Consider the following 24,735-nt stretch of genomic DNA (forward strand, 5'->3'; position numbering starts at 1 on the left):
TTGTAATTGATCCAGAAGCCCAGCCTAATTCTCGGGGGGCATGGGTTGAAATCTCACCAAGGCACCTGGTGGAATTTAAATTAAGTTCATAAATTTGAGTTCTAAAGCTGGTCTCAGTAAGTGTGACTTTGACAGAAAATCATTGATCCATCTGGTTTGGGAAGGAAACTGCCATCCTTACCTGGTCTGGCCTGCATGTGACTCCAGACCCACAGCAATGGGGTTGACTGTAGTCATTCTCTGATATAATTTCACAAGCCAGGGACAATTAGGGATGGGCTAAAGGCTGGCCTCCTCAGTGAGGCCCACATCTCAGGGAAGAGAAAGAAATGAGAATCTTTCTTTCAGTTTTCAACTTTTATCTGAAGGATTTTGAAGTGAAGAATAGATATAATGTTTCACTTATACAGAACCTTGGTCTGACTCCACCTGGAGTAATGATATTCAGTTCTAGCCCCTGGACCTTAGGAAGGAAATTGTGGCCTTGGAAGGGGATGTGGTGCAGATTAGAATTATGAAGTCATATAGTTTTACAGCAAGTAAAGAGGCCCTTCAGCCCATCATGTCCATGTCAGAATGAAGCTCTTATCTGCCTTAGTCCCATTTTCCTGCAATTGACCCTTAGTCTTGTACACTGTAGCATGTCAAGTGTTGACCTAAACATTACTTAAATGTCTCGAAGGTTCCTACCTCTATCACCCCTTTCGACAATAAGTTCCAGATACCCAAAACCCTCTAGGTGAAAAATGTCTTCCTTTCGCCCCTCTAAATCTCCAGTCCTTTAACTTAAATCTATACCCTCTGATTATTGATCTCTTGACTAAGGAGAATTGTTCCTTTCTATCTATCCTATCTGTGCCCTTCACAATTTTGGACACTTCAGTCAGGTACTCCCCTCAGCCTTCTTTGCTTTAAGGAAAACCACCCCAGCCACTCTAGTCTCTCTTCATAACTAAGTCAATCCAGCCCAGGCAACATCCTGGTAAATCTTTTCTGCACCTTTCCAGTGCAATCACATCCTTCCAATAGTGGGGCATCAAGAACTGCACACAGTCCTTTGGCCTCGCTATCATTATATACTGCTCCAGATTAACTCCCTGCGTTGGTGAATAAAGTTAGAAGTCACACTGCACCAGGTTACAGTCCAACTGGTTTATTTGAAATCACAAGCTTTCGGCATGTTGCCCCTTCATCAGGTGAAGGGACAGCGCTCCAAAAGCTTGTGATTTCAAATAAACCAGTTGGGCGATAACCTGGTGTCATGGAACTTCTGACCTTGTCCACCCCAGACCAACACCAGCACCTCACATCATTGATGAATAAAGGCAACTATCCCATCTGTCTTCTTAACTCCAGTGCCATTCTGATCACTCCTGGTGGTTAAGAAGGTTAAATTAGCACAGTCTAGAATTACATTTCCTCTGTTTGAAAATGTTTGCAGCCTTTAAAAGGTTGGTGTTCGGTTAGATTGAGAGAAACAATTTCCTTGCTGGAGAGAATCAGGAACAAGGGGAGATGCTTAGGAGTACCTTTTCCCAAAGAGTCATGGAAATCTGGAATTCCCTTCCCACAAGGACTTTGGGTGGTGGGGATAGGGGTGTATCTGTTGACATTTTCAAGACTGAGATCATTTGATCAATCTCTGCAGCATTTGCGGAGTGAGGAACCGAGTTAACATTTTAGGTCCAATATGACTGCTCTTGTTGCGAAGAATTTTTCCTTTTAATTGATTGATTGATCTTCATTGGTAGGAGAATAGTGAACAAAAGTAGCTCAATGTGATTGAGGTGTAGATCGACCAGGAGCTCACTGAGTGACAGAACAGACTAAAGAGACTGAATGGCCTCCTGTTGTTCCAACTCTCGTCGCAGTAGCAAATTGTTGGGTGCAGGTGAGAGTTTGAGTTGGTCCCTCTCTCTAGTAGTAACCCAGTCGTTTTGTTCTGTTCACAGGTGACATGTGTCACTGACAATGCTTCATTGGAAATCTGAGACTTGGCCCATCTCCTTGTTGACAAACACATTACAGAGACTTTCAATACCCCAAGGGTTAAAGCTGCCCTGTTATTACAGCTGTAAGTTCTCCTGTGGTTACACTGTTGATGTCAACATAATAAAGCCACACAACGTCTTAAAGCCCCATAAACGTGCCTTGGATGTTTCTGAACCAGCTTAAGATCTGGAGTATTAACTAACCTTGCCAAGCCCTTATTGATAAATATTTATTGATCACCATAGCAAAAGGAGGAGGACATTCAGCGTCTCAAGCCTGTTCTGCGACTCATTTAGATTATTACTGATTATCACAACCGTCTTTACCCAACTTGGTTTCATGATCCATTAATTGTCTTTCCTTGTAAAAACACTTGTATGATAGCTAAGGTCCAAAGACAGTATGTTTCTGTTAGGGTGAAGGGCAAGGCTGATAGGTGTAGGGAATTCTGGATGACGAGAGAAATTGAGGTTTTGGACAAGAGTAAGAAGGAAGCATATGTCAGGTATAGACAGCAGAGATCAAGTGAATCCCTAGAAGACTATAAAGGCAGTAGAAGTATACTTAAGATGGAAATTAGGAGGGCAAAAAGTGGACATGAGAGAGTTTTGGCAAATCAATGACCTCTTGCTGGCCCTTCTCCCCCATGAGAACATTCTGCACCCTCTCTGAGACATCCTTGACCCTGGCACCAGGGAAACAACACACCATTTTGCTTTTTCTCTGCTGGCCACAGAAACCTCTGTCTGTACCTCTGACTACAGAATCCCCTAACACAATTGATCTCTTGGAAGTCGACTTACCCCTCATTGCATTAGAGCCAGTGTCAATACCAGAAACTTGGCTGTTCATGCTACGTTCCCCTGAGAATCCATCACCCCCTACATTTTCCAAAACAGCATACCTGTTTGAAATTAGTACATCCATAAAAGACTCCTGCCCTAGGTTCCTACCTCCCTTACCCTTCCTTGAGTTAACCCATTTATGTGACTGTATCTGAGACTTTCCCCCCTTCCTATAACTGCCATCCATCACATACTGTCGCTTTTGCAAATTCCTCATCGCTTCTATCTGTCTCTCCAAACAATCCACTTGATCTGATAAGATTCACATCCAACAGCATTTATGGCAGATATAATCCGCAGTAACCCTTAAACTCTCTTTAAACTCCCACATCTGACAAGAAGTACATATCACTGCAAAGGGCCATTTTTGCTCCTTCACAATCTACAGACCCAGAAAATATTGTCTTATTCCTCTACAAACACTTCCCCAGGTTAAATTAATAGTTATGGCTTATATTTTAAGTTTAATCAAGAGACTTATCTCCAAAAACATGTAATCAAGAAAGAACCCACTGTACTCACTAATACAGCCTTTCTCTTGAACAGACTTAAAACAACAATTAACTTATCTGATTCTGTGTTGTGAACTTCGCCCAAACCGGTTCCTCCAAGATTAGTTGTGAAATTCACTGTTTGTTAATTTTCCCAGATGCACTCCGATGTCCAGCGACACACGAATTCAAAAACAGCAAAGGCAGTTTCCACATTGGAACCAATGATATAGGAAGGGAAAAGGTTGAGATTCTGAAGGGAGATTACAGAGAGTTAGGCAGAAATTTAAAAAGGAGGTCCTCAAGAGTAGTAATATCTGGATTACTCCCAGTGCTATGAGCTAGTGAGGGCAGGAATAGGAGGATAGAGCAGATGAATGCATGGCTGAGGAGCTGGTGTATGGGAGAAGGATTCACATTTTTGGATCATTGGAATCTCTTTTGGGCTAGAAGTGACCTGTACAAGAAGGACGGTTTGCACCTAAATTGAAAGGGGACTAATATACTGGCAGGGAGATTTGCTCGAGCTGCTCAGGAGGATTTAAACTAGTAAGGTGGGGGTGGGACCCAGGGAGACAGTGAGGAAAGAGATCAATCTGAGATTGGTACAGTTGAGAACAGAAGTGAGTCAAACAGTCAGGGCAGGCAGGGACAAGGTAAGACTAATAAATTAAACTGCATTTATTTCAATGCAAGGGGCCTAACAGGGAAGGCAGATGAACTCAGGGCATGGTTAGGAACATGGGACTGGGATATCATAGCAATTACAGAAACATGGCTCAGGGATGGGCAGGACTGGCAGCTGAATGTTCCAGGATACAAATGCTACAGGAAGAATAGAAAGGGAGGCAAGAGAGGAGGGTGAGTGGCATTTTTGATAAGGGATAGCATTACAGCTGTGCTGAGGGAGGATATTCCCAGAAATACATCCAGGGAAGTTATTTGGGTGGAACTGAGAAATAAGAAAGGGATGATCACCTTATTGGGATTGTATTATAGACCCCCTATTAGTCAGAGGGAAATTGAGAAACAAACTTGTAAGGAGATCTCAGTTACCTGTAAGAATAATAGGGTAGTTACGGTAGGAGATTTTAACTTTCCAACCATCGACTGGGACTGCCATAGTGTTAAGGGTTTAGATGGAGAGGAATTTTTTAAGCGCGTACAAGACAATTTTCTGATTTAGTATGTGGATGTACCTATTAGAGAAGGTGCAAAACTTGACCTACTCTTAGGAAATAAGGCAAGGCAGGTGACTGAGGTGTCAGTGGGGGAGCACTTTGGGACCAACGACCATAATTCTGTTTGTTTTAAAATAATGATGGAAAAGGATAGACCAGATCTAAAAGTTGAAGTTCTAAACTGGAGAAAGGCCAATTTTGACAGTATTCGGCAAGAATTTTCAAAAGCTGATTGGGGGCAGATGTTCGCAGGCAAAGGGACGGCTGGAAGATGGGAAGCCTTCAGAAATGAGATAACAAGAATCCAGAGAAAGTATATTCCTGTCAGGGTGAAAGGAAAGGCTGGTAGGTATAGGGAATGTTGGATGACTAAAGAAATTGAGGGTTTGGTTAAGAAAAAGAAGGAAGCATACGTCAGGTATAGACAGGATAGATTGAGTGAATCCTTAGAAGAGTATAAAGAAAGTAGGAGTATATTTAAGAGGGAAAGCAGGAGGGCAAAACAGGGACATGAGATAGCTTTGGCAAATAGAATTAAGGAGAATCCAAAGGGTTTTTACAAATATATTAAGGACAAAAGGGTAACTAGGGAGAGAATAGGGCCCCTCAAAGATCAGCAAGGCGGCCTTTGTGTGGAGCCACAGAAAATGGGGGAGATATTAAATGAATATTTTGAATCAATATTTACTGTGGAAAAGGGTATGGAAGATATAGACTGTAGGGAAATAGATGGTGACATCTTGTAAAATGTCCAGATTACAGAGGAGGAAGTGCTGGATGCCTTGAAACAGTTAAAGGTGGATAAATGCCTAGGACCTGATCATATGTACCCGAGAACTCGATGGGAAGCTAGAAAAGTGATTGCTGGGCCTCTTGCTGAGATATTTGTATCATCGTTAGTCACAGATGAGGTGCCGGAAGACTGGAGGTTGGCAAACGTGGTGCCACTGTTTAAGAAGGGTGGTAAAGACAAGCCAGGGAACTATAGACCGGTGGGCCTGACCTCAGTGGTGGACAAGTTGTTGGAGGGAATCCTGAGGGACAGGATGTACATGTATTTGGAAAGGCAAGGACTAATTAGGGATAGTCAACATGGCTTTGTGCGTGGGAAATCATGTCTCACAAACTTGATTTTTTTGAAGAAGTACCAAAGAAGATTGATGAGGGCAGAGCAGTAGATGTGATCTATATGGACTTCAGTAAGGCATTCGACAAGGTTCCCCATGGGAGACTGGTTAGCAAGGTTAGATCTCATGGAATGCAGGGAGAACTAGCCATTTGAATACAGAACTGGCTCAAAGGTAGAAGACAGAGGGTGGTGGTGGAGGGTTGTTTTTCAGACTGGAGGCCTGTGACCAGTGGAGTGCCACAAGGATCAGTGCTGTGTCCTCTACTTTTTGTCATTTACATAAATGATTGGGATGCAAGCATAAGAGGTACAGTTAGTAAGTTTGCAGATGACGCCAAAATTGAGGTGTAGTAGACAGCGAAGAGGGTCACTTCAGATTACAGCAGGATCTGGACCAGATGGGCCAATGGGCTGAGAAGTGGCAGATGGAGTTTAATTCAGATAAATGCATGGTGCTGCATTTTGGGAAAGTAAATCTTAGCAGGACTTATACACTTAATGGTAAGGTCCTAGGGAATGTTGTGAATGAAGAGACCTTGGAGTGCAGGTTCATAGCTCCTTGAAAGTGCAGTCGCAGGTAGATAGGATAGTGAAGAAGGCGTTTGGTATGCTTTCCTTTATTGGTCAGAGTACTGAGTTACAGGAGTTGGGAGGTCATGTTGCAGCTGTACAGGATATTGGTTAGGCCACTGTTGGAATATTGCGTGCAATTCTGGTCTCCTTCCTATCGGAAAGATGTTGTGAAACTTGAAAGGGTTCAGAAAAGATTTACAAGGATGTTGCCAGTGTTGGAGGATTTGAGCTACAGGGAGAGGCTGAACAGGCTGGGGCTGTTTTCCCTGGAGCATCGGAGGCTGAGGAGTGACCTTATAGAGGTTTATAAAATTATGAGGGGAATGTATAGGGGAAATAGACAAAGTCTTTTCCCTGCGGTCAGGGAGTCAAGAACTAGAGGGCATAGGTTTAAGATGAGGGGCATCAGAACTGGCTCAAAGGTAGAAGACAGAGGGTGGTAAATAGACAAGGTCTTTTCCTCAGGGTGGGGGACTCCAAAATTAGAGGACATAGGTTTAAGATGAGGGGGAAAAGATTTAAAAGGGATCTAAGGGGCAACCTTTTCACACAGAGGGTGATATGTGTATAGAATGAACTACCAGAGAAAGTGGTGGAGGGCTGGTATAGTAACAACATTTAAAAGGCATCTGAATGAGTATATGAATAGGAAGGGCTTAGAGGGATATGGGCCAAATGCCGGCAAATGGGACTTGATTAATTTGGGATATCTGGTCGGCATGGACGGGTTAGATCGAAGGGTCTGTTTCCATGCTGTACATCTCTGTGACTACAACCAGAGGACACAGATTAAAGGTGACTGGCAAAGGACACAAAGGGAGGTGAGGGCACCTTATTAAACGGCAAGTTGTTATGGTCTGGAGTGCACTGCCTGACAAGGTGATGGAGGCAGATTTGAAATAACCTTCCGAAGGGAGTTGGGTGAATACATGTCTGGGCAAAAAAAATGACAGGCCTACGTAGATAGAGCAGGAGTGGGAGCAAGGAATCATTGGATAACTCTATCCAGGAATCAATAGCCTCCACCTGTGCAGTATTATTCAATGCCTCAATTCTGAAAGTTCCCTATTGTCTTGTCGCTATCACATTGCTGTGTGTGTGGTTATGTATATGTGGGTGTGGGTGTGCGTTTCTGTCTGCATGTGGATATGTCTGTGTGTTTATCTATATGGGATCTTGCTATCACAAATCGGCTCCTGCATTTCCTACATTACAACACTGCAGGACATGTTTGACCGAAGATCTTAAAGTGCTTTGTGGCATCCCGTGAACATGAAAGGTGTTATGTAAATGCAAGTCTTTCTGTTTTGTACTGGAGAGCAAGGAAACATTTGCTTGTTTGTACTTTCTGGTTTTTTTCTCTTTTGTTCAGGGCATACTCAGTGACCCGGACTTTGGAGCTGTACTGACCCAAATACACAAGGTATGTCTCACCACTTCCTCTGGCTGAATGTGTAGATTGGAGCCATCAGTCTCTGGAGTAGCAGGAGCATGTTCATTCAGGATTGTCTGCTCCGAAGACCTTCTTCTGATAATATTAGAGGACCCTTCCTTGATGAGTAAGGTCCTGAGGGGAGCATTGCTAATAACACTTTACATTTCAGTGCATTTGTGCAATACTTTCTTTGTGAATTCTGTATCCAAGAGTAAATCTGACCCACAGCACTCTGACTCCCACCAGGGTAGGAGGGTGGGAGGCAGGCTCTGAAACAAGCCTGAATGGGGATTGAACCCCTGTCTGTCAGCCCCCAGTGTGATCTATACCAGCCTTCTCCCAACTGAGCTAGTCCCACTGGAGCCAGCAGACAGTTTTACCAGCGTGTCATAGCACCGAGCTCTGGACCATGATGGTAGAGACTCCAATTTCTTTCCATCATGATTTACTGGGAATCTCTCCTGGTCTTAACACCAGCCAGCCATTGGTGTCAAGAGTTGGAAGGATTTGCAGGTTTATAATCCATTTATATACCAGTTTAGCCGGTATAAATGTCTGTTAAACCCTGGAGTGGGATTCAAAACCAGAGCTTCCGACTCTGAGACAGGGACATTACCAACTGCACCAATCATGTAATTTATTGATGATGCATCATGTAAGTTTTGCTGTTACCAACACAATATTGAATTAACAAAGGCAGTGAGTAATTGAATGCTGTCTTGGAAGAGATGTTTAATATTGTCCTTGTGTTAAGAATATTGTCAAATCAGACAGCTCGGATTGTCTGCCTGTTCTCTGTCACAGGGTTTTGAGATGAGGACGTTTGCAGGACCTGTATTTGCAAAGTTCCGGTCCATGCTGGGCATGAGTGAGAAGGAATACCAGCAGTCCCTCAGCTCTGAAGGATTCTACCTTCAGTTCATCAGCAACTCCAAGAGCAAGGCCAACTTCTTCCTGACGTGAGTGAGATTGGCACACGTGGAGAATGGGTATTTAAGGGGCAGTAACTTCCTGCAACTGTGACAGAATCGGTAACAAAAGACCCAGATCACTTCTGGAGCAGAGTGACACATCCCCCACTACAGTGACACACTCTCGCCTTGCGAAATGACTCCCTCCCTTTGCACAGTGACCTTCCTCCCTTTCTTAAAGCACAGATTTGATTCAGCTCAGGGAATCCCTTGTGGACTCAGACCTATAAGCCTTTCTTGGGTTTTCCCAGAGATCATACTCTTTGGAAGTCTGGAATTTAAAAAACTCTTACAAACAGTTTAGTTTAATTTTAATTATTCCCTTCATTAATAGCATCACTGTTACAACATTACGCTGATACCTATAAGTCTGACTGGATTCCATTCACCCAGGTGAGTAGAAATCGCTCTTCTTTCGAGAGCCCTGGCTGGCTATTCTGTTATACTATTACAAACAGACTAGTTTTATACACAAGGTTACAAAGGCAGTACTATCACAAACACAAACGTTAAGGAAAACACTGCATGTTCTAAACTAGACAGATAATAGCAAAGGATAATAATTCAGGAGAGAAGTTCATTGATACACCCAGACCACTCCTGGAGCAGAGTGACACTCCCCATGTACAGTGACTCTCTCTCCCCTTGCAAAATGACTCTCTCCCTGTGCACAGTGACCTGCCTCCCTTGTGTAATGCAAAGTTACTCCTTCCACAGGCAGAGAGACTGACCCCTCTTCCTCTCCCCATCTCTTGCTCCTCATGTCCTTGTCCACACCTGGAACCTATCTGCCCCACACAAATAGGGCCCCAAAGGGAACAATAGGAACTGAGCTGCTGATCTCTGAGAGAATTTTCCTGAACCACCTTAGTTAATCTGCTTCATTTGTTTTGAATTGACACACTCAGGAACGACAAGAGGATTTTCCTGAAAACTCAGGAGAAGCGAGAGATAGAGTTTCTGCTATCGAACCTGCGGTCCTACATTCAGCACATGGAGAAATACCCGCACTCACTGCTTGTCAAGTTTCTGGGTAAGAGGAACATTACATTTTTCATGAAGGAGCTCCTCCCAGGACCTGAGTTAAAGGCAGTGATTAAATTCCCTACAGTGTGGAAACAGGCCCTTTGGCCCAGCAAGTCCACATTGACCCTCCAAAGAGTAACACAGCCGGACCCATTCCCCTACCCTATATTTATCCCCGTCTAATGCACCTAGCAATATGGGCAAGTTAGCATGGTCAATTCACCTGACCTGCACATCTTTAAATTGTGGGAGGAAACTGGAGCACCCGGAGGAAACCCACGCAGACACGGGGAGAATGTGCAAACTCCACACAGACAGTTGCCCGAGGCTGGGATTGAACCTGGGTCCCTGGTGTTGTGAGGCAGCAGTTTGTGAGGCAGCACTGATCCACCGTTTGTATTTACTGCCACCCAGTGTTTAAACAAAAGACAATGGCCAGACAAGGTTCAGTACTTTGCCTGACCATGAGAGGATAGTGGAACTGTTGTTGAGGTAAAAAACACAATCAAGTATTTCTGGTCACTGTCCAGTCAGTCTCATTGTAAAGTGCGTCTTTGTCAATCTTTCATGGAATAGACGGCTCAGAAACAGGCCACTCATCCCATTTGCTACATGCCCACTGAGCGTCTCACAAGAAACCAAGAAATAGGAGTGGGAGGAAACCACTTGGTCATTGAGCCTGCGCTGCTATTCAGTGTGGTCATGGATGGTTTGAAGTTCCAATTCCCCTTTCCCCATTCCTCAATTCCCTGGGACCAAAACTAATTCTGTCCTGACCTCAAAAACATCTAATGGCAGAGCATCCACAACACTTTGAGGTACAGTTTTAGATTCCCAAACCTTTAAATGAGGAAATTTCTCTTTATCATTTATCCTAAGGCAACCCTCCCACCCAGCTTTAGAATTCCCTTACTCATGGAAACAATCTCATCTGTACTTAATACAAATTATTATTTATTACAAATAAATTGATTCTAATTGTAAGTAAATAATTATGAACAGTCAGCATATAACTCTGCAAGTTGAAGCCCCGTTCCTCTCCATCCCCACTGTAAAGCCCCCTTCCGCACAGATAAACATACAGACAGGTTAAAAAAAATCAACAAAAAGAGAAATTGCTGGAAAATCTCAGCAGGTCTGGAGTTCTAAGGAAGGGTCACTCAACCTGATTTCATAGAATCCCTACCATGTGGAAGGAGGCCATTCAGCCCATTGGGTCCACACTGAACCTCCGAAGAGCATCCCACCCAGACCCTCTCCCTATAACTCTGTAGTGGGCGGCACGGTGGCACAGTGGTTAGCACTGCTGCCTCACAGCGCCAGAGACCCGGGTTCAATTCCCGCCTCAGGCGACTCTCTGTGTGGAGTTTGCACATTCTCCCCGTGCCTGCGTGGGTTTCCTCCGGGTGCTCCGGTTTCCTCCCACAGTCCAAAGATGTGCAGGTCAGGTGAATTGGCCATACTAAATTGCCCGTAGTGTTAGGTAAGGGGTAGATGTAGATGTAGGGGTATGGGTGGGTTGCGCTTCGGCGGGGCGGTGTGGACTTGTTGGGCCGAAGGGCCTGTTTCCACACTGTCAGTAATCTAATCTAAAAAATTTCCCATGGCTAGTGCACCTATCCCCAGACACTATGGCAATTTAGCCTGACCAGTACACCTAACCTGCACATCTTAGAACCATGGGACAAAACCAGAGCCAACCTGAGCAGACACAGTGAGAACATGCAAACTCCACATGCAAACCTGAGGCTGGAATCAAACCCAGGTCCCTAGTGCTATGAGGCAGCAGTGCTAACCACTGTGCCACCCCTGTCTCTCCACGGATGCTGCTAGACCTGGTGAGCTTTTCCAACAATTTCTGTTTTTGTTTCTGATTTACAGCATCCACAGTTCTTTCAGTTAAAAATCACATGGGTGCGATGGGTGGAGGGGAAGACTGGGAAGCAGTTCTGTGGTCCCTGTTGAGGAAGGTGGTCCTTTTGTCTTGTCATAACCTGCTGTTCCTTCATTCTCCTTCTCCAGTTACCTTTCCTTGCCTACAGGGTGGCTGCTTCATATTTAGAAAGGTTTTGTCTTATTGGTTAAAAGCCACAGCTTACATCAACTGCTGAGAAATAAAAATACCGGCTTTCATTAGGCTTGAGGTAGTTCTTGTTGCAAAGAGAAAAGACAATACAAGGATGCAGAAGTGTTGCTGCAGTTACAAAAACCCTGGTTAGACCCCACTTGGAACACTAGGAGAAAGTGAGGAGCTGCAGACACTGGAGATCAGAGTCAAAAAGTGTGGCGCTGGAAAAGCACAGCCAGTCAGGCGGCATCTGAGGAGCAGGAGAGTCAACATGGAATGTCTGATGAAGAGTTTATGCTCAAAACATTGACTCTACTTCTCCTTGGATGCTGCCTGACCGGCTATGCTTTTCCAGCGCCACACATTTGACCCCCCCTCCCCGCCCCTTGGAATACAGTGAGCAGATCTGGGCTCCACACCTTAGGAAGGGTATGCTGGCCTTTGACAGTGTACAGTGTAGGTTTACAAGAATGATACCTGCACTCCAGGGGTGAAGGTATGAGGTGAGTTTGTATAAATTAGCCATGATTGGAGGAGCCAGTGTTGTATTGGGGTGTACAAAGTTAAAAATCACACGACACCAGGTTATAGTCCAACAGGTTTAATTGGAAGCACTAGCTTTAGGAGTGCTCTGTAAGCTAATGTTTCCCAATGAACCTGTTGGACTATAACCTGGTGTTGTGTGATTTTTAACTATATAAATTAGGTCTGTTTTCTGTGGAATTTAGGAAATTAAGGGGCAATCTGATTGAAGTCTTCAAGATATTAACAGAAAAGGCAGGGTAGATAAAGTACTTCCATTGGCTTGGGATTCTTCCCTCGAATCACCCATCCTCTTGAAGTATCTTGCATTCTCCAGAATTGAAGAATGAATCCCCTGGACACTGGTCAGGAGGGATAAAGAAATAATGGGAGTGTTTAAAAAACAGTGTTTTGTAATTGTTTTCTTCAAATTATAGAGGTTTATAAAATTATGAGGGGCATGGATAGGATCAATATACAAAGTCTTTTCACTGGGTTGGGGGAGTCCAGAACTAGAGGGCACAGGTTTAGGGTGAGAGGGGAAAGATATAAAAGAGACCTAAGGGGCAACCTTTTCACTCAGAGTGTGGTACATGTATGGATGAGATACCAGAGGATGTGGTGGAAGCTGGTACAATTACAACATTTAAAAGGCATCTAGATGGGTATATGAATAGGAAGGGTTTGGAGGGATATAGGCCGGGTACTGGCGGGTGGGACTAGATTGGGTTGGAATATCTGGTCGGCATGGACGGGTTGGACCAAAGGGTTTGTTTCCATGCTGTACATCTCTATGACTCTATGACTAATTGATTGTGTGTATTTGTTACAAATCTGTTGGAGTTGGGGTACTTTTTTGGACAAAGGGATTTAATTCAGCTGGATGATCAGAGGCAGAGATGAAATCTCCAATAATATATCCAATCAGAGTTGGTAATCCTGCTCTCTGCCTTCCCACTTCCGAGGCACTGTTTGTAACTTATCTGATTGATCAAACCTTTCGTCAACTGGGCCAGACGCCTCTTTGTGCAGCTCACCGTCAGCTTTTATCTGACCGTTAACACTTCCATGAAACATCTCACGGATGCTTTTACAGTGATGAAGGTGCTACATAAATGCAGATGGTTATTGTATGTTCCCTGATCATCTCAATTTAGTTATTCTGCAGCAGCAGAGGGAGAAGATTGTTATTGTAACTGGTCCACCAGGGAAGAGTTGTCATCATTTGCAGTGCACTGGGCGAGGGGTAGATTTATTTACTCGTTTCCTGATTAGTGCCACAGGAGACCTGTTATTATGTATTTTTTAAAAGATACCCAGCACCCCTGGGGCATTATGTTGTTCCACATCCCATTATCGGGAGGGTCTAAATGATGCTTCATTTATGAGGTTATTTGAAACTTTCAAGCCAGGAAGTGCCTGATAATTGTTCCCTAGTAGCCATTATCCTACACATAGTAAATAATAACATGGCCACACAATGAGTCAATGTCAGTAAACAGGCCTGTAACATCCCCCTGAGAATTATAAACATTTGCTACACTGTCACTCACAGTGATGCTGAGCAGTCTTCTCTCGAGCTGCAACTTCTCACTTAGTACTCAAACTGAGGGTACTGCAGGAGTTCAGCTGGCTTTGGAGGACCAGTCTCCAGTCTAAGCATTCCCCATGGCTGATCGTAGTCAGACCATGTCAGCAGATCACCATAGCAAGGTCTCAGAGGAGTGTGTCAGTATTTACAGGGAGTCCTCAGGGAGAGAATATCGGTATTTACTGGGAATTCCCAGCGAGTGTGTCAGTATTTACAGGGAGTCCCCGGGGGGAGTGTGTCAGTATTTACAGGGAGTCCACGGGGGGAGTGTGTCAGTATTTACAGGGAGTCCACGGGGGGAGTGTGTCAGTATTTACAGGGTGTCCACGGGGGGTGTGTGTCAGTATTTACAGGGACTCCCTGTGGGGGGAGCGTGTCAGTATTTACAGGGAGTCCACGGGGGGAGTGTGTCAGTATTTACAGGGACTCCCTGTGGGGGGAGCGTGTCAGTATTTACAGGGAGTCCACGGGGGGAGTGTGTCAGTATTTACAGGGAGTCCCTAGGGAGTGTGTCAGTATTTACAGGGAGTCCCTGGGGGGAGTGTGTCAGTATTTACAGGGGGTCCCCGAGGAGTGTGTCAGTATTTACAGGGAGTCCCTGGGGGGAGTGTGTCAGTATTTACAGGGAGTCCACGGGGGGAGTGTGTCAGTATTTACAGGGAGTCCCTGGGGGGAGTGTGTCAGTATTTACAGGGAGTCCACGGGGGGAGTGTGTCAGTATTTACAGGGGGTCCACGGGGGAAGTGTGTCAGTATTTACAGGGAGTCCACGGGGGGAGTGTGTCAGTATTTACAGGGAGTCCACGGGGGGAGTGTGTCAGTATTTACAGGGAGTCCACGGGGGGTGTGTGTCAGTATTTACAGGGACTCCCTGTGGGGGGAGCGTGTCAGTATTTACAGGGAGTCCACGGGGGGAGTGTGTCAGTATTTACAGGGACTCCCTGTGGGGGGAGCGTGTCAGTATTTACAGGGAGTCCACGGGGGGAGTGTGTCAGTATTTACAGGGAGTCCCTAGGGAGTGTGTCAGTATTTACAGGGAGTCCCTGGGGGGAGTGTGTCAGTATTTACAGGGGGTCCCCGAGGAGTGTGTCAGTATTTACAGGGAGTCCACGGGGGGAGTGTGTCAGTATTTACAGGGAGTCCCCAGGGAGTGTGTCAGAATTTACAGGGAGTCCCCGGGGGGAGTGTGTCAGAATTTACAGGGAGTCCCCGGGGGGAGTGTGTCAGTATTTACAGGGAGTCCCTGGGGGGAGTGTGTCAATATTTACAGGGGGTCCCCAGGGAGTATGTCAGTATTTACAGGGACTCTCCAGGGGGAGTGTGTCAGAATTTACAGGGAGTCCCCGGGGGGAGTGTGTCAGTATTTACAGGGAGTCCCTGGGGGTACTGTGTCAGTATTTACAGGGACTTCCTGTGGGGGGAGTGTGTCAATATTTACAGGGGGTCCTCGGGGGGGAGTGTGTCAGTATTTACAGGGAATCTCTGGGGGGAGTGTTTCAGTATTTACAGGGAGTCCCCGGGGACTGTGTCAGTATTTACAGGGAGTCCCTGGGGGGAGTGTGTCAGTATTTACAGGGGGTCCCCGGGGAGTGTGTCAATATTTACAGGGAGTCCCTGGGGGGAGTGTGTCAGCATTTACAGGGGGAGTCCCCAGTGGGGTGGGAGGGGGGCAGCTGCTGTGGAGTGTGTCAGTATTTACAGGGGTTCCTGCAATGGGAATAATGCTTTTCAATGTCAGAGTGCTGTCATCTCCTGGGGAAGGATGTCCAATCTAAATACTGACACACTTTCAGAGACTGCTTTGTTTACCGAAAGTATTTCATATTGACATCGAACAATACATAATTGAGCCAGACTGCAGTAAAATCTGCTGGTGTCTGGTAATCCCAGGGTCAGGATCACCATCCTGTTTATGTACCTTGTGTCCCACTCCTGTTATTAATGTTTTAATATCACAAATGTCAAAATGTAGACATAGAAAGGATGTTTCCTCTTGTGGGGCAATCAGGAATGAGCAGTCATAGTTTTAGGATAAGGTACAACAGATTTAAAACAGAGATGAGAAGAAATTACTTCCCTCAAAGCCTTGTGAATGTGTGGAATTCACTCCCCCCAGAGTGTTGTGGATTCTTAGACACAGAGTAGGATTAAGGATGAGCTGGACAAATGTTTAATTAGTAAAGGGCTATGGGGAACAGGCAGGAAAATGGAGTTGTGGCCAAGGTTGGATTAGCCATGATCATGTTAAATGGTGGAGCAGGCTTGAGGGGCTAAATGACCTACTCCTGCCCCTAATTCTTCTGTTCTTATGTTTTCTTACTTGTGACTGTTTGAGGTTTGAGGTGTGTTCCTCTTTTCCTGCAGGTGTTCACAGTATCAAGATTGCCCGTGGGCGGAAGGTGAGTTGGTCCCCATTCTCTCCAATACACTCTGCTGGACCATGGTTAGATGACAAGAACCTAACCCCCAGACCATCTCAGTCTGGACTGCGTCCGGGGGACTTGGGGCTACATTCACTAAAGAGTCATCGTCTTGAAAGTCAGTGCCGCTTTATTCCCCACAGTGGTTTGTGATAAAATCTGGAGGCTCCTGTGAAATGCGTTGGAATTCTCTCTGTCCAGGTTTGTCTAGAACAGGGCGAGGTGATTGACCCCCACACCCCACTGAATATTTACTCATGTCCAGGGACCCCTGGTAAATGCTAGCCCCAAGTGCTCCAAGTGATGGTTTGGCTTCATAACCCACCCTGGTGATTGGATACTGAAGGGGTGCCATCTTTCAGATATGACATTAAACCAATGGTCCCATCTGGATAGGTGTAACAGATCCCCTGGCAACATTCAGTAGAAGAGCAGGTGAGTACTACCTGGTATCCTGGTGAACATTGATCCTAAAGGCACTGAACTGGATTATTTAGTCACCATCTGCTTGTAGGAGCTTGCTGGGTGCAAATTGGCTGAAGCATTTCCTACATCACAATGCTGCAAAATGGACCTCATTGACTGCAAAATGCTTCAGGATCCCTCAAGGTCATGAAAGGCGTTAGGTAAATGCAAGCTCTTTTCTTGTTTTGATGAAGGCAGTCAGTGAAAGGCAGGGCAACAAGGATCAGGGGCTGTCAGAGCGAGGAAGGTTTTGTTGAAGGAATTTGGAGGATGGGTTTGGAGATGTAACAAGTGTTGCTGTAATTCAGGTTTAAGATGATCAAGTAACAGCAATATACCAAGGATGCTGGAGTTCGGAAATAAAAACAGGAAGTACTGGAGAAACTCAGCAGATGTGGCAGCAAGTGCGGAGAGAGAAACAGAGTCGGATATGACTCTTCAGAACACATTTCTCCAGCATATTCTGTTTTACATTAAAACGATGAATGCTCTATTGAAAGACGGCAAGCCAGATTTTGGTGGGAAAATTGCAGCATGCTAACTATACACAAAACTACTAACGGGTGAATGACCAGCATTTATAGAAGATTGTAAAAGACTTTAATTTATGTCACTCCCCCATTATCAGTACCACTAACAACACACTACTCTCAACCTCCTGTTATTCTTAGGAGCTTGCTACAACTCTACATTAAACACATGTCAACCAATTTCTCCAGCCCAGAAGGTGACAATTTTAAGTGTTTCACTCTCCTTCCTGGAGGTGGTAAATTGTTATTAATGATTTACTTTATACAGACAATCTCCAAGTTGCAAACAGGTTCTGTTCTTGAGTCCGTTCGTAAGTTGATTTGGACACAGTTTTGGAACACAATGCGGGACAATGTAAAGTAGCAGTTCATAAAAATAAGAAAACATTTATATGTTGAATCTTTAAAATTACACCCCTGTCTGGGATCATGTTTGTAAATCTGAGATCTCTGGTACAAATTTTTAAAGTTTGTTTTCTGTTGTCCCTTTCTGTTTCTGTTTTTCATTCTCTCCCTCTAAATCCAGTTAATTTTTTCCTCTCACTGATTCTGAATTTACTTTAATTCACCTATTTTCCTCTCTCTTCTTCTCAGTCACAACCTACAGAGACAAACTGCTGTCTCGCATTCCCTGAGATCCTAGTTGTCCCGTTTGCCTTGTTGTAGCTTCCACTCCTGTACAGCACAAAACATTTTCAGGTGAAGGCTACAGGTAAGGTGTCCAGACCAGTAACATCCAGTCCTTTCTCTATGTCCCTCAGACCCTGACCTACCAATAAACCCCCTCAACAAGGACCCTGAATATGTATTGCTTCAGAACCACTTTGGAATCAGAGTTTCTGCTCTTCAAAAACAGAAATTGCTGGAAAAGCTCAGCATCTGCGAAGAGAAATCAGAGTTAATGTTTTAGGTCTAGTGACCCTTTCTTAGAAATGAAACGTTAACTCTGACTCCTCTCCACAGATGCTGCCAGACCTGCTGAGCTTTTCCAGCAATTTCTGTTTTTGTTTCTGATTTACAGCATCCGCAGTTCTTTTGGTTTTTCTTTCAATTCTCCTCCTGGTTTTCATATCCCTCCCTGGTATCACACTGAAAAGCCGCATCAAAACTTTTTCACACAGCAAGTGGTTTGTGTCTGGAATGCACTGTCTGGAGGTACACTTCCTGATGAAGGGCTTATGTCCTGAAATGTTGACTCTCTGCCCCTCGGCTGCTCGGTAAAAACAATGACTGCAGATGCTGGAAACCAGATTCTGGATTAGTGGTGCTGGAAGAGCACAGCAGTTCAGGCAGCATCCAAGTAGCTGCGAAATCGACGTTTCGGGCAAAAGCCCCTCATCAGGAATAAAGGCTGCTGCCTGGCCTGTTGTGCTTTTCCAGCACCACACTTTTCGACTCTGACTCTCCAACGTCTGCAGTCCTCTCTTTCTCTGTCCCTGCCTGGAGGTGTGATCAGGGCAGAGTTAACTGAGGCATGCCAGAGGGTATTATTTAAATATGGGAGAAAGCAGGGGGACGGCAGTAAAACACGATGCTCATTTGGACAGCTGGTTCAGCCACCATGGGCTGAATTGTTGTGATTTGATTTTATTGTCAAGGGCACTCAAGTACAAAAGTACAGGAATACAGTGAGAAGTGTATAATGTCATCACACAAGGCACCATCTTAGGGACAAGTGGCCAGGTACAGAATCATAACAACAAGGTAGAAAGAAAGAACAAAGTTAAAAGTTGAACATTGCAAGAATTATAGAACAGTGTAAAGCATACAAAATAAGGTGAAAGATAAACATTGCAGACCTTCTTCATTTTAAGTAGAAAATAAAGAAATAAAGCTGAAAGTTTGAATATTACAGTCTTTCTTAAATGCCTCCTTTTGTGCCATAACACATCTGTAACACTGTGTGATCTGATGGCCCAGTTTCCCATTGCAGAGTAATCTGAGCTGCCTGTATGAGGGAGTGGAGTAAACTCAGTTCGGCCAGGTTAAATCCCCCCATGTCTGGTTGATGTGGGAGATGGGATTGGGCTTGAAACCAACTTCACTCCGACACAACCATTCCTGTAGAAACACTGTCCCCTGGTGATTGGATCATGAATGGCAGGCTCAATGTTCACTTCAGTTTTGATTGTACAGACCTTTGCGGGTAGAATCCTCTCAGCCTGGGACATCCCGTTGCATTACAAGCACTGGACAGGTCAGGGGATGGATTGGCTTGCTGACCGGGGGCCATCTTTCAGGTGCTTGAGCTTTACTGACAGACTGCAGGAGGCTGGCAGGCCAGAGGAACATCACTCCGACAGAAGGCCAGTGGCTCCATACCCCATTGTTGGGGTCACAGAAAGGGCAGACCGCCCTCATGTCCACAGGGAGTCCACTGGAGCTCCTTCCCCTCTGCTTCAGGGCTCCCGATATCAGTGACCACCTCATTTTGACCTTTCTGATGATGCCTCCATGTTTAAGCCACACCCTTCCCCGAATTCTTCTACCTCATCTGGGATCTGGTGGAAGCAAAGTTAACTCCAGACAGATGCAGTGTAATGTAAATAAATGGGAGGCTATTCACTTTAGTAGCAAAAACAGGAAGGCAAATTATTATCTGAATGGGCAATAAATGCTGGCCTAGTTTGTGACACTCACATCACATGAAAAAATCTTTTAAAAATCGGGTAAAGGGGAAGTGTAAGGAGATGTGGATGACCATGTACATCAGTCACTGAAGGTGCAGCAAGCAGTGAAGAAAGCAAATGATATGATGGTCTTAGTGAGAAGATTTGAGTACAGGAGCAGGGCTCCCTTGCTACAATTATACAGCCTCCTGGTGAGACCACACTTGGAATATTGTGTGCAGTTTTGGTCTCCTTCCCTGAGGAAGGATGTTCTGGCTATGGAGAGAGTAGTTTCACCAGACCGATCCCTGGGATTTCAGGACTGACGTGAAATAACTCCACAGAGGCCGGGATCCTGTCACCAAGTCATCCTTTATTCACACGTGGAGCGACATTGACACCAACCCAGCTTCCTCAGAGCCAGTTCTCAGAGTGAGCAGAACTCCTGACACTCCTGTTCTTATTTGTCAGCGAGGTTCCCTGATTGGATCAGGTTAGCAGCCCCAACCAGAGGAATCATATGAGGTCCACCTGCCTGACCTCGTTCCAATCACTTGAGATGTGTGAAGAGAGAGTGGATCAGTTACAGTTATATTCACAGGGTTCAGAAGAATGAAGGTGGGGGGTGTATCTCATCTGTAAAGTTCTAACAGGACTAGACAGGATAAACACAGGAAGGATATTCCCAATGACTGGCTCTGAGGGGTGACAGTTTTTAAGGATATGGGGTAAGTTCTTCAGCATTGCGATGAGGAGAAATGTCTTCACCCAGAGAGGGACGAACCTGTGGAACCCACTGCCACAACAAGCTGTAGAGAGCAAAACATTGAATGTTTTCAAGAAGGAGTTAGATATAGTCCTCAGGGATAAATGGATCAAAGGATACAGGGGACAAGCAAGAAGAGGGGACTGAGCTGGATGATCAGCCATGATCAGTTTGAATGGTGGAGCAGGTTTGAGGGGCCGAATGGTCTCCTGCTGCTCCTGTTTTCTCTGCCTCAGCAGCAGCTGGACCTCTCTGTGAGAGTGCCGAGGCTCCAGAACCAGCAGCTGATAGGCCGGGAGCAACAGGAGCCCTTCTTCCTCTCCCTGAATAGGACAGCCAGTCTAGAGCCCCAAGTTACAGAGCGACCTCCTGGCTGTCAGCAAGTGCAGGCCCCAGAGTCCCTCAATCCCCTCGGGGAAAGCTGCACAACACACAGAGGGTGGTCACAGCCAAATAAACACACCTGGAGCAGAATCACGGATGTAAAACACAGCAGTTATGTCTAGCAGAAAGTGGGACTGTGCAGACTCTCAGCACAGCCTGAGAGTGAGTAGTTGGATTCAGTGAGTTGCAACTTCTTTAGTCATTAACAGAGTGTGGGAATTACTGGCAAATATGACACTTGCCGTCCATCTCTAATGCGAGAAGTTGGTGGAGAATCGCTTTCTTAAATACAACCAAGTGGCCTCTCAGCTGTTTCAGAGGGCAGGTAAGAGTTAACCACCTCACTGTGGGTATGGTATGGAGTCACGTGCAGGCCAGACTGGGTAGGGATGGTTAATTTCCTTCCTTAAAGGGCATTGGTGAACCAGGTAGATTTTTATGACAATTCAGAGGTTTCTCGCTTTTTTTGTAGACGTATTTCAATCATTCAATTTAAATGCCCCAGCCTCCACAATGAGATTTGAGGTCTTGTGTCTGGAGACATAAGTCTCCGAATTACCAGCCCCAGTAACGTAAGCCCTGTGATACTGTTCCCATCCTTCTGAAAATAACAATTTCTTTTCTTGACAGAAGTACTTCATCATAATGCAGAGTGTCTTTTACCCTGACGAGAGAATTGTTGCCAGGTATGTTTGCACCATTTCCAAAATGATTCTTTGAAGTCCAGTCAGTTGACTATTGTCGGGTTTTCCACCAATGGGGTTTGTCTGTGTGTAAACCTCAGTGTGCTCATTTTGAAAAGGACTAAGTGTGCGACTGGCAGGTATAAAGGTAGTTAACACAATGTTAGTGCCACAGTCTGCCAGATAACTCAACCACAAGAAGAATGAGGAGCATCTCATAGAAACCTATAACATTTTAACAGATGGGGTAAACACAGGGGAGTCCAGAACCAGGGGTCACAGTCTAAGGGTAAAGCTGCCAGAGGAAGTGGTTGGTGCAGGTACAGTTACAACATTTAAAAGGCATTTGGATTGGTACATGAAAAGGAAAGGTTTGGAGGGGTATAGGCTAAATACATGAAAATGGGACTGGTTTAGTTTGGGAAACCTGGTCAGCATAGGTGGGTTGGACCGAAGGGTCTGTTTCCGTGCTGTCTGATTCCATCACTCAATGATTGGATTGAGATGAGGAGAAAGGGTGATGAAGAGAGTGGGGAGCCTGTGGAATTCTCTGTCACAGAACACAGTTGAGGCCAAAACATTAAACATCTTCAGGAAGGAGCTCGATGGAGTTCTTAGGGCTAAAGGAATCAGAGGGTATGGGGAGCGAGCGGAAACTTACTTGGATGAGTTTATTGAATGGTGGAACAGGCTCGAAGGGCCGAATGGCCTACAGGTGTTCCTATTTTCTCTGTTTCTATTCTTCTGCCATTCTTCAAACTAAGAGAGTTACCAACCTGTAGATTCTGCCCTGATGTAAAGTACTAGAATTTCTTTAGCTTCTCATTAATGGCTTTTTCAGCTTGAGTTGTTGTCTATTACTTTCCCTTACTCCGTGCCCTATTACCCTCCCCTAATCCGAGCCCCTGAGTGACACACACAGCGCCCTGCTCAAGAATGTTACTGCTTTCTCCAGGTATGACATCAAGGGTTGTCAGGTAAGTCGATGGACCGAACCTGCTCCTGAGGGGAGCAATGTCATCGTGGTGCTCAAAGACTTAAATTTCGAGGGAAACACCATCAGCCTGGGTAAGGATCCATCTTATTCTGCTTCTGATCATAACTCTCTTCACTTGTGTAGGACCAGAAGAATGCCAGTGTTAGCCCTCCAATGAACTCACTGAATGCCATTCTCCACAGGTATATGGCTCTCAGTGAGTTGCTCACTTGAAGAGCTGGCACACACAATGGGCTGAATGGCCTCCTCCTGCACTGTAAGAGCTCTGCGATCTTGTGATTGTAAGCTCCCTGTCTTTGATGTCTGATGTAGCCCCCTGTTTCTGAAACTGAGAACATTGGAACATAATGTAGCGTTGTCCCACGGAGTAAGATGGGATTCTGGATTAGTGGTGCTGGAAGAGCACTGCAGTTCAGGCAGCATCCGAGGAGCAGCAAAATCGACGTTTCGGGCAAAAGCCCTTCATCAGGAATAAAGGCAGAGAGCCTGAAGCGTGGAGAGATAAGCTAGAGGAGGGTGGGGGTGGGGAGAAAGTAGCATAGAGTACAATGGGTGAGTGGGGGAGGGGATGAAGATAATAGGTCAGGGAGGAGGGTGGAGTGGATAGGTGGAAAAGAAGATAGGCAGGTAGGACAAGTCCGGACAAGTCATGGGGACAGTGCTGAGCTGGAAGTTTGGAACTAGGGTGAGGTGGGGGAAGGGGAAATGAGGAAACTTGAAGTCCACATTGATGCCCTGGGGTTGAAGTGTTCCGAGGCGGAAGATGAGGCGTTCTTCCTCCAGGCGTCTGGTGGTGAGGGAGCAGCGGTGAAGGAGGCCCAGGACCTTCATGTCCTCGGTAGAGTGGGAGGGGGAGTTGAAATGTTGGGCCACGGGGCGGTGTGGTTGATTGGTGCGGGTGTCTCGGAGATGTTCCCTAAAGCGCTTTGCTAGGAGGCGTCCAGTCTCCCCAATGTAGAGGAGACCACATCGGGAGCAACGGATACAATAAATGATATTAGTGGATGTGCAGGTAAAACTTTGATGGATGTGGAACGCTCCTTTAGGGCCTTGGATGGAGGCGAGGGAGGAGGTGTGGGCGCAGGTTTTACAGTTCCTGCGGTGGCAGGGGAAAGGTGCCAGGATGGGAGGGTGGGTCGTAGGGTGGCGTGGCCATCCCCTGCCACCGCAGGAACTGTAAAACCTGCGTCCACACCTCCTCCCTCCTCCACCGACGTTCAGTAGCAGTAGTGTGTACTATCTACAAGCTGCACTGCAGATATTCATCAAAGATCCTCAGGCAGCACCTTCCAAATACACAACCACTTCTGTCTAGAAGGACAGGGGTATCAGATACATGGGAACACCATTCCCTGCAACTTCCCCTCCAAGCCACTCACTATACTGGACTTGGAAATATATCGCTGTTCCTTCACTGTCGCTGGGTCATAATCTCGGAATTCCCATCCTAAGGGCATTGTGGGTCAACCCACAGTGGTTCGAGAAGGCAGCTCACCCCCACCTTCTCAAGGGGCAACTAGGGACAGGCAATAAATGCTGGGCTCAGACAGTGATGTTCCATGAGTGAATCATAAAAGAAACAATTCCCTTTATGCTGCTGGTGAGGTGCTGAACCTATAAGCTTCGGGCAGTATTGGTATTGTTAAATTTTCTTTCTGCGCTGTTCTGGATTCTGGATGTATTCTGTTGCAGATCAGCAGCGGTCCTGGCTGGTTCGGCAGATGAACGTTGACACGGAGTATCTGAGAAGCCTCAATGTCCTGGACTACAGCCTCCTGGTGGCCCACCAGCCCCTGCATCTCGATGAGCGTCGCCAAAGCTGGTCCTTTGCAAACATCATTCTCCGCACTAAGAAGTAAGTGGGTAGTTCGGAACTGGCCCCTTTCCCAGGGAATGGCTCCTTCCATCTCCTAATCAGAGGACCTTACAGCATGGATGCAGGCCATTAAGCCCATCAAGTCCACACTGAACCTCCAAAGTGCATCCCAATCAGACCCACACCCTTACCCTCTAACCCTGCATTTCCCATGACTAACCCACCTAGCCTGCACATCCCTG

General features: G+C 45.8%; 1 protein-coding gene across 3 annotated transcripts in view; it reads left to right on the plus strand.

The window, feature by feature from the left end:
• Window positions 1–24,735, plus strand: part of pip5kl1 (phosphatidylinositol-4-phosphate 5-kinase-like 1) — an 84,273-nt gene that overhangs the window by 50,603 nt on the left and 8,935 nt on the right. For all 3 annotated transcript variants that reach the window (XM_072565928.1, XM_072565929.1, XM_072565927.1), the window contains exons 3-9: window positions 7,584–7,634; window positions 8,451–8,605; window positions 9,526–9,650; window positions 16,188–16,222; window positions 21,628–21,683; window positions 22,636–22,748; window positions 24,370–24,532. In XM_072565928.1, coding sequence (XP_072422029.1) covers window positions 7,584–7,634; window positions 8,451–8,605; window positions 9,526–9,650; window positions 16,188–16,222; window positions 21,628–21,683; window positions 22,636–22,748; window positions 24,370–24,532 — 698 coding nt within the window. The remainder of the gene's footprint in view (window positions 1–7,583; window positions 7,635–8,450; window positions 8,606–9,525; window positions 9,651–16,187; window positions 16,223–21,627; window positions 21,684–22,635; window positions 22,749–24,369; window positions 24,533–24,735) is intronic.

This window comes from Chiloscyllium punctatum, chromosome 49, assembly GCF_047496795.1.
Source record: "Chiloscyllium punctatum isolate Juve2018m chromosome 49, sChiPun1.3, whole genome shotgun sequence".
NCBI classification, from domain to species: domain Eukaryota; kingdom Metazoa; phylum Chordata; class Chondrichthyes; order Orectolobiformes; family Hemiscylliidae; genus Chiloscyllium; species Chiloscyllium punctatum.